The sequence below is a fragment of the Ambystoma mexicanum genome, chromosome 12 (assembly GCF_040938575.1).
Source record: "Ambystoma mexicanum isolate Mex_15411 chromosome 12, UKY_AmexF1_1, whole genome shotgun sequence".
In the NCBI taxonomy this organism is placed as follows: Eukaryota; Metazoa; Chordata; class Amphibia; order Caudata; family Ambystomatidae; genus Ambystoma; species Ambystoma mexicanum.
The window spans coordinates 552,167,450-552,178,070 of record NC_090936.1 but is presented as its reverse complement, the minus strand read 5'-3'; the positions used below and the strand labels follow the sequence as shown (position 1 = coordinate 552,178,070).

The 10,621-nt window shown below is 51.5% G+C and overlaps 1 protein-coding gene across 1 annotated transcript in view; it reads right to left on the bottom strand.

Annotated features, from left to right (window-relative positions):
• Positions 1 to 3,302: 3,302 nt before the first annotated feature.
• The window catches only part of LOC138514587 (olfactory receptor 5J3-like), a 45,935-nt gene continuing 38,616 nt past the window's right edge, over positions 3,303 to 10,621 (bottom strand). The window contains exons 3-4 of the mRNA XM_069630042.1: positions 3,662 to 3,727; positions 3,303 to 3,542 (exon numbers count right to left, since the gene is read on the bottom strand). Coding sequence (XP_069486143.1) covers positions 3,303 to 3,542; positions 3,662 to 3,727 — 306 coding nt within the window. The remainder of the gene's footprint in view (positions 3,543 to 3,661; positions 3,728 to 10,621) is intronic.

The following is a 10,621-nucleotide window of genomic DNA, read 5'->3' as shown; positions in this document are numbered from 1 at the left end:
GACATGCTAACTTTCACAGTTCCGTCTAGGAGTGGACATGCTAACTTTCACAGGTTCTAGGGTGGACATGCTAACATTCACAGTTCTAGGGTGGACATGCTAACTTTCACATTTCTAGGGTGGACATGCTAACTTTCACAGTTCTAGGGTGGACATGCTAACTTTCACAGTTCTAGGGTGGACATGCTAACTTTCACAATTCCGTCTAGGAGTGGACATGCTAACTTTCACAGTTCTAGGGTGGACATGCTAACTTTCACAGTTCTAGGGGGGACATGCTAACTTTCACAATTCCGTCTAGGAGTGGACATGCTAACTTTCACAGTTCTAGGGTGGACATGCTAACTTTCACAGTTCTAGGGTGGACATGCTAACTCACAGTTCTAGGGTGGACATGCTAACTTTAACAGTTCTAGGGTGGACATGCTAACTTTCACAATTCCGTCTAGGAGTGGACATGCTAACTTTCACAGTTCTAGGGTGGACATGCTAACTTTCACAGTTCTAGGGTGGACATGCTAACTTTCACAGTTCTAGGGTGGACATGCTAACTTTCGCAGTTCTAGGGTGGACATGTTAACTTTCACAGTTCTAGAGTGGACATGCTAACTTTCACAGTTCCGTCTAGGAGTGGACATGCTAACTTTCACAGTTCTAGGGTGGACATGCTAACTTTCACAGTTCTAGGGTGGACATGCTAACTTTCACATTTCTAGGGTGGACATGCTAACTTTCACAGTTCTAGGGTGGACATGCTAACTTTCACAGTTCCGTCTAGGAGTGGACATGCTAACTTTCACAGTTCTAGGGTGGACATGCTAACTTTCACAGTTCTAGGGTGGACATGCTAACTTTCACATTTCTAGGGTGGACATGCTAACTTTCACAGTTCTAGGGTGGACATGCTAACTTTCACAATTCCGTCTAGGAGTGGACATGCTAACTTTCACAGTTCTAGGGTGGACCTGCTAACTTTCACAGTTCTAGGGTGGACATGCTAACTTTCACAGTTCTAGGGTGGACATGCTAACTTTCACAGTTCTAGGGTGGACATGCTAACTTTAACAGTTCTAGGGTGGACATGCTAACTTTCACAATTCTGTCTAGGAGTGGACATGCTAACTTTCACAGTTCTAGGGTGGACATGCTAACTTTCACAGTTCTAGGGGGGGCATGCTAACTTTCACAGTTCTAGGGTGGACATGCTAACTTTCACAGTTCTAGGGTGGACATGTTAACTTTCACAGTTCTAGAGTGGACATGCTAACTTTCACAAATTCCGTCTAGGAGTGGACATGCTAACTTTCACAGTTCTAGAGTGGACATGCTAACTTTCACAGTTCCGTCTAGGAGTGGACATGCTAACTTTCACAGTTCTAGGGTGGACATGCTAACTTTCACAGTTCTAGGGTGGACATGCTAACTTTCACATTTCTAGGGTGGACATGCTAACTTTCACAGTTCTAGGGTGGACATGCTAACTTTCACATTTCTAGGGTGGACATGCTAACTTTCACAGTTCTAGGGTGGACATGCTAACTTTCACAATTCCGTCTAGGAGTGGACATGCTAACTTTCACAGTTCTAGGGTGGACATGCTAACTTTCACAGTTCTAGGGGGGACATGCTAACTTTCACAGTTCTAGGGTGGACATGCTAACTTTCACAGTTCCGTCTAGGAGTGGACATGCTAACTTTCACAGTTCTAGGGTGGACATGCTAACTTTCACAGTTCTAGGGTGGACATGCTAACTTTCACATTTCTAGGGTGGACATGCTAACTTTCACAGTTCTAGGGTGGACATGCTAACTTTCACAATTCCGTCTAGGAGTGGACATGCTAACTTTCACAGTTCTAGGGTGGACATGCTAACTTTCACAGTTCTAGGGTGGACATGCTAACTTTCACAGTTCTAGCGTGGACATGCTAACTTTAACAGTTCTAGGGTGGACATGCTAACTTTAACAATTCTGTCTAGGAGTGGACATGCTAACTTTCACAGTTCTAGGGTGGACATGCTAACTATCACAGTTCTAGGGTGGACATGCTAACTTTCACAGTTCTAGGGTGGACATGCTAACTTTCACAGTTCTAGGGTGGACATGCTAACTTTCACAATTCCGTCTAGTAAGATAGAGTGGCATGGGCTTTCTGGAGTGGAGTGATTGCTCTACTCCCCTACCCATACCACACTCACGGCTTTGGTGGTGTCTGTTGGTTGTTGGCTTCCTTGGCGTCCCCTGCGGACACCTGCTGACACTTCCTGGAGCCGCCTCTGTTGGAGCCGCCCTTGGCCATGGGGCCCTTAGCCGCTGGGGCTGCCTGGCAGAGGGCTGCCTTGGGAGGACCAGTGATGAAGGGCTCACAGCCCAATCAGAGCGGGGATGGGCGGGATGGGAGGCGGGAGGGGAGCGGGACACAGGAAGAGGGTGCGGGGTGGGAGAGGGATGCGCCGGGGGTCTGGGGGCCTAGTTGCCACCAATAGAGGTGTGCAGGGCCCGGATGGCCTTTCTCACCTCGCGTCGGCTGCCTGCAGTGAATGCAGGGGCCGGCGCGAGGAGGGTCGCTAGACAATTTCAGCCAGAGCTCACGGCCCAATCAGAGCGGGGATGGGCGGGATGGGAGGCGGGAGGGGAGCGGGACACAGGAAGAGGGTGCGGGGTGGGAGAGGGATGCGCCGGGGGTCTGGGGGCCTAGTTGCCACCAATAGAGGTGTGCAGGGCCCGGATGGGCTTTCTCACCTCGCGTCGGCTGCCTGCAGTGAATGCAGGGGCCGGCGAGAGGAGGGTCGCTAGACCATTTCAGCCAGGGCTCACGGCCCAATCAGAGCGGGGATGGGTGGGATGGGAGGCGGGAGGGGAGCGGGACACAGGAAGAGGGTGCGGGGTGGGAGAGGGATGCGCCGGGGGTCTGGGGGCCTAGTTGCCACCAATAGAGGTGTGCAGGGCCCGGATGGCCTTTCTCACCTCGCGTCGGCTGCCTGCAGTGAATGCAGGGGCCGGCGCGAGGAGGGTCGCTAGACCCTTTCAGCCAGGGCTCACGGCCCAATCAGAGCGGGGATGGGCGGGATGGGAGGCGGGAGGGGCGCGGGACCCAGGAAGAGGGTGCGGGGTGGGAGAGGGATGCGCCGGGGGTCTGGGGGCCTAGTTGCCACCAATAGAGGTGTGCAGGGCCCGGATGGCCTTTCTCACCTCGCGTCGGCTGCCTGAATTGGAGAATTAGGTAACATTGAATTTTTGGGATAGAACATTTTTTAGCACGTGTAGATTGTGTGAAAGGGTCGGAAAGCAGTTGCAATGCATCATGATTGTCTTAATTTTCTTACTGTTGGAGCTTGCACAAAGTAGCAATGGTCCAGGGTAACTTTGCACAGCTCGCATGTGAAATTCCATTCATTTTCGGGCCACCGGACATATGCATCAGTACTCTGAATTTTGACTGTGACACGCAGCGCCTCAGATAGTAGTTGCTCCATTGTGAAATCTGCTTGGCAAGCAACATCTTTGGTTTCTTTCGATGTCTGCGTCTTTATACTCCTCTTCTAACAGAATTAATAGAAAAAAGATGCTTAATGTATTGCACACATTGACAACTAAAAACAAAAAAATACTGAAACATCTGCTTAAAAACTTGTCCAAAACAAACTGGTACATTTTTTACCCTTGTTTTCTTCATTTGCTTCCAAACAGTGCCCTTCTCTTTGCAGATGACGGCATCAAGATCAAGCTGCAAAAAAGAGTTTCTACATGGTTTAAATACAGCAAATTTAATTTCAACACAAACATATGTACATATCTACAAATAGAAACAACTAGACCACCTTCAAAAGATAGCAACATTATTAAAATGTATTCATAATGCAATGTGATGCCCAATTTTACTTCATATATGTATACCTCTGTTCCATGCGCCTCTTCTAAGTCCACATCTGGAGTACATTCCTTGAATAGAATATTTAAAAACTCAAATGTCAACTGAAGTGCACATTAACATTTTCCATCGGACAGAGCACCTCCAACTTAAGTATTTTACATAGATTGCAAACCTTATACTGTTATGTTTGTTTTCGTAACACAAATAGAACATTAGTATGGACAGATCTTCGAAAACAGTGTACGTGACTTGGTCATAAGATTCAGTTCATATTTCACCTGATAACCATCTGAGATGACACATGGACTTGATTTGAGAACACCCTATAAAACATAGTGATTACAATGTTGCCCTGAAAAGTATTTTGCTTTGTGATGTGTCCTTGGTAACTGTTCTGCATTAGGGAGGCAGTGCAACGTTACAACCAAAATCAAAAAAGTTTGAAACAGTGCTTGATTACATGCATTTTAGTCTGATATTATATCAATTGTAGGATGTACTCTGATTCTTACAAGTGAACTGTAAATACAAATAACTCAAACTCTGGACCTTTTGCAAAGGAGGAAGCAATTGTAGTCGAAGTTCCAGCATCCCCCTATAACAAAGCACTTGTTTTGATATGGATAAAAAAGCTAAATGAAGCAGAAAAAATGCAATGCAGACACAGGTAAATAGTAAACTGGAAAACTGAGGTGCAGACGATGGTACGCACATACAGACTCCCATAAATGCCACTTTGTATAAATAAAGAGTACTACACATAATACACTTGATATGTTTAAATTCAAATCATAACACGTGCAAGCAGTTTAATTGCATACAAAGCGTAGTATAACATAATTACTTGGTAGGTTAGTGAGGATGATGTTGACTCCGGAAAAGTAATTGTTGCAGAATTTTGCTCCTTCATTTTCAACACATTGTCAGACAACAGTACAATGGAAAAGGTAAATTAGTACTTGAAATATGGCCTCATGCGATGCAATAACATTTCACTTAGTGCAGGTCGGTAGTGCTCACCATTAGGATACTATCTGTGTCAATGGTTTTGTCACTGTTGAGGGTCTGTGCTTCCATCAATGTGCTCTACGTAAAGAAGGGTATGTCAACCAACACATTTAATTGAATTTAATTGATTGTTTATTTATATAGCGCCTATTTGAAAGACATACAGGGTAATTCATAGAATTTCGCAGAAAAGTGTCGCAAGCGGCTGGCGCAGAGTGTCCGCGTGCGATTGACTGCGCCAGGCACGTGCGCTAAAACCGATTTCCGCGCACAGCATATTCATGGATTTCAGGCTCCCAAACCAGCCGTGGCGCAGAGTATCGCAGCGACCCTGCAGCAGCGCCAGTAACGCCCCCAAGAACGCCCTCGCGCAAGGAAAAGCCATCAAAATCGCTAAATCATCGCAAAGGGCTGCGCTAACCCTGGACCAGTTTACAGGGCTGCCAAACAAGGAACGCAAAGCGGGTAACGTGCATATCAGGGGTATGCGTGAAGTTATACACGCGATTAGCCAGGGTACGTGTATTACAGGGGTACGTGGGAAGTTTAACACGCGATTGGCCAGGGTACGTGTATTACAGGGGTACGCGGGAAGTTTAACACGCGATTAGCCAGGGTAAGTGTATTACAGGGGTACGCGGGAAGTTTAACACGTGATTAGCCAGGGTACGTGTATTACAGGGGTACGCGGGAAGTTTAACACGCGATTGGCCAGGGTACGTGTATTACAGGGGTATGCGGGAAGTTTAACACGCGATTCGGCTGGGTACGTGTATTACAGGGATGCGATTTGGCCAGGTACGTGTATTACAGGGGTGCGCAGGAATTATCACACGCTATTTGGCTGGGTACGTGTATTACAGGGGTGCGTGGGAATCATCACACGCGATTAGGCTGGGTGGGTCCTCACAGGTGTTCCCTGTACACCCTCCACGGCCCCTGCAGGCATCCTACAAAACAGGGGACTACCCTGCACACCTGCTCATGTCCCCCTGCACCCCCACCCCCCAGCAGTGCAGGGGCAGCCTCCACCAGGCCCCCACTCATGTCTCCCACCACCCCCACCCTCCCGCCACCAGGGGCAGCCTCCACCAGGCCCCCACTCATGTCCCCCTGCACCCCCACCCCCCAGCAGTGCATGGGCACCCTCCACCAGGCCCCCACCCATGTCTCCCACCACCCCCACCCCCCCGCCACCAGGGGCACTCTCCACCAAGCCCCCACCCATGTCTCCCACCACCCCCACCAGTGCAGGGGCACCCTCCACCAGGCCCCCACCCATGTCTCCCAACACCCCCACCCACCAGCACTGTGGGGCACGTGGCCAGCAGGCAGTCAGGCAGCAGCAGATGGCAGGTGGGAGCGTGCTCAGGGCTCTGGGGGGCAGTAATTTGGCCTCCTGGCCAGGAGCGTGGTCTCTCGTGTGTGAACGCGTGGACAGCCTGATAGGGAGTGAAATCCCACACGTCAGCAAAGGCCCTTAGCGCGTAAACCCGTCAACAGCATATGCGCGCCTATAGTCACCTGCACGTGCAGGAAATTGTTGCGTGACACGTCCCAGTGTCAAAGCGTGTGATTGGTGAAAATGGATCTACACGCAAAAGTGACAAAGCGTGTGATTGGTGAAAATGGATCTACACGCAGAAGTGACAAAGCGTGTGAATGGTGAAAATGGATCTACACGCAGAAGTGACAAAGCGTGTGATTGGTGAAAATGGATCTACACGCAGGAGTGACAAAGCGTGTGATTGGTGAACGTACACGCCACGTAAGTGACGCTGTACGTGTGGGCCTGTATATAAGGTACATGTAGAACACCATTTCCTTGTACGTGCTTTTCGTGGAGAGCGAGTGGGTGAATTCTGTACTTCTTGTCGTTTCACACGCGATTTACTTCACGGCGTTTCCAGTTCGTATTCCCTGTTACCTCTGACAGCTTTTTCTCTTTTTTCTCTTTTACTGGTTTACCTGGGCCTGTTCCCTCAAACAGTGTCCCCTTCTACTGTTGTCCTGTCTTCTCAGACAGCGTACACATCTTCTTTTGGCGGGGGTTTAGCCAGCCAAACGCGCTCATTTTTCACGCTCTTTTACCTGGCAGACGGTGAGTCACGCACGTATCCAACTTCTGTGCTTGCCCCGTGTGTAGCCTACCCCTTCAGAGGTCATTCTAGGCTGCGTGTGACACGCATACGTTCATTCTTGTGTTACTGGGTGCCACAGCGTAGTGCAGGTTTTTCTTTCTGCACACGTGGTCTAGGAGGGGTTGCGTGCACGTCATCTCCCTTTTTTGGGCCTCCTGTGCGTTGCGTGACCCGTCATCTTTCCCCAGGGGTTACAATCAGCCGTGCTAGAGCACTAGGGTACAATTACCATCTGGTACCCAACCCCTTTGACCCCCAATTGCCCAGGACAATTGTCTACAGCCACTCCCATACGCACATTAATATCAGTGCCATGGCTGGGAGGCAGTGCCTTAAGTGGCACTACAAATCGAGCCGGGGCTCATCGAGGGGGCGTGGCCTAACAGCGGGGGTCTTGATGGCCCGTTAGGCCACGCCCCCTCGACGAGCCCCGGCTCAATGGGCTACTGCCACCCCTGCCAGGCAGCTTTTTGTAGAGATTAGCACCCTCTCCCCTATGGGGGAGAGGGTGCTGATCTCTGCATTTATTTTGTGTAGGCTTGCCTGGCAGGGGACAGCGCCTGCCTATTCAGCCTTAATGGTGGTGCTGCCCCTCGCCAGCTGGGGAGGGGCAGCACCACCATTAAGGCTGAAAGGGTGAGGCCACTGGAATCAGAGGCCTTTTTCCTAAATACTGAAACTCCCGCGAATCCTCGGGAGCTCCAGTATTTAGAAAGCAAGGCCTCTGCTTCCAGCGGCCTCACGTTTCTCCATAATGGTGGCGCCGGCCGACGGGAATCTCTTGATTAAAGGGATGCCTCGCAGGTGCGGCGCCACCATTATGGCTGAAAGGCATTTTTTTCTGTAGCCTGAAGCTCTCGCACACAAGCGAGAGCTTCAGGCTGTAGAAAAAAATGCCTTTTCGTGTAGTGGCCGGGGCTGTCAGGGGAGATTACTGGGCCCCGGCAGGGCCCCGCCTCAAAACGAAATTTCGGAGACTGCCGGGGCTCAGCCCCGGGAGGCCCCGGCCCACTTAAAGCCCTGCTGGGAGGCGAGGATTCCGTAAGGGTGGCAAAGGTGGAAGAGCCACAAGTGGTGGCCGTGGTGGATCCGGTAGGGGACGTGGTCGTAACTTGCAGGGTGAGCCTGTCCCCCCATGTGTGGAGGACCAGTCAAGGGCACCCATCATCCCCCCCCTCCCCCCCTCCCCCCCTCCCGTTGAGGCTGAAGTGGCTGACACCATCCATGCTCAGCCCTTGTTGGACCAGCCCATTGTGGCACCAGACCTGGCTGACTCCATGGCTGACTTCCAGGTCAGCAGGGCTACGACACGTGCGCTGGTGCATGTTGATGCCATCATGCCACGTGGATCTGGGGCAGCAAGGTCATCTGCTGCACCAAGGAGGCAGGGCGGAGTGGCTGCAGGGGCAGCTGCGGCTCCATCCACCCCAGCCCTCACACACCCAGCCAGGACAGTGTCGGTCCTAGTCCATGCTGCTGACATTCCCCCTGACACCATCACACTAGAGCCAATGCCTGCACCAACTCCCATGCTGAGTGTGCAATTCCACACTCCTGATACAGAGTCCACCAGGGCTCCTGCCCCTAGTGTCCAGAGCGGCGCAGGACACTCAGGATCACCACCACCTTCCAAGCGGAAGAGGAAGAGTGCTCGTCCGGCACAGGCTGATGCCCCAGACACGGCTACACAGTCCGGCCCGTCCAGGAAGCCCAGCTTCACGGATGACGAACTGAATGCACTTGTCGAGTATGTGTCCGGACATGACAACGAGATGGTCATTGTTGCAGGATCCAAGACCACACCTGCACAACGCCAGGCACACTGGCAGACCGTTGCGGACATCGTAAGTGCCCTTGGAATCGTGAGGCGCACAGCCAATGATTGCTATAAGCGCTGGAATGACCTAAAGCGCAGGGCAAAGAGTAAGCTGGCCTCAAGTCATGCCGCAACTCTAGTGACTGGAGGTGGGTCTCCAGTAGTAGACATGGAACTCACTCCACATGAGTCAGTCGCTGGGACCTACGTCACGGAGGAACAGATCCAAGGCGTGGGAGATCTGGCTGATTACGAGGCATTGTCCGGTGAGTGCACATGCATGTGTGTGTCATCCATGTGCATGGTGTGTGTGTGAGGGCTTCTGTTCGGGTGCCAGGTGAGAGTGTGTGCGCCTGAGTCGTATGGGTCAGCCATGTGCTTCATGCAATACTTCCTGCGCAGCTGCATTTGGCCATAGCAGTATCCCTTCTGCCAACAGTAGACATCTAGCACAACTGCACGCCAGTTGCCCTTGAAGTGTCACCTTGACACAACATATTTGCTTATTTTTCACTGTTCATTCAGTCAGTTTGTTTGCATTCCACCACTTTCACTAGGCATGTCGCTGTCCACTAGTCACATGTCTGACATGGGTATGGTAAAGTGGAGTGACTTTGTTACCTGGATATCATTTGTACACACATGTCCCTGTGCAATTTGACCATTTCAGACTGGCAGCTCCAGGTGAAAAATCTGACCTGTTAGAATCAGAAAAGCTATTACATGCGGGAACTGGACTGAATGAATAGGTGCTGCCCTCCTCTCCATCTTCACTCAATAGCAATGGTAAATGCCATCTGTGTGATGGCATGTGTGTTTCACCTGCCAATCACAGGCCAATGTGTGATGCCACTGCCAGGCAGCATGCAGAAAATGTGTTCATCTTCCATCTTGGTGTCATCAGTGTGTGCCATTTGCCTGCACTTCATACGCAGTGAGGGTGCATGCATGGGAGGGTTTTAGTCATGTGGGACATGTGTCAATCAAGTACTGGTTCTCTTGCTTCTCAGCCCTCAATGTGTGCCATGGTGCTAATGCCTGTTTCCATTACTTTGTTTTCATGTCTTTGCAGGGGAAGACGCACCTGATACTGCTGGGGTTGTGGAGATGGTGCAGACCCAGGAGGTGTCCCAGGGCCGACCAACCACCAGTGAGGGATGTGGTGTGGTGGTGGGGGAGAACCCACAAGTGCTGCAGGTCGTGCTCTCAAGGGGTGTCTCTGGCTGCACCTCCCCCGAGCTGTACTCAGGTGTTGATTCGGATGAGACCTACGTGCCGTCGCAGGTGAGTGTTCCAGGGAGGGATTCTGTTCTGTCTCACCCACCTGCACCAGGGTCAGTACCCTCCATGGGGATGTCAGTGTTGGCAGCTACGCCTTCGGTGGTTACGGATGCAGGGTCACACTCCGCGACATCTGATCCTGTTCCTGGGCCAGCAGATCAGAGGGGGAATGCAGTCCTGCAGCCTCAGGCAGTGCCGGCACAGCAAGGCGCAGTTCGCCTTGCCCCAGACAGGTGTGGTGCCCGCCGACGTGGTGGCCGTACGCCACCCGGCAATACCGCATGGGAGCAATCCATTTACGGTATGGCTACCCAACAGGCTGCATCATCCGAGATGATGGCTCAGGCCATGGATAGGGTGGCCACTTCCATTGTCCCCCCAGAAAGGCTGATGGAGCGACTAGAGCAGGCAACCGACTCCATCTGCCAGTCACACAGGGAGGACATGTTGGCGTCCAACAGGGACAGGCGGGCGGCACTGGCGACTCTGCAGGAGGCCATC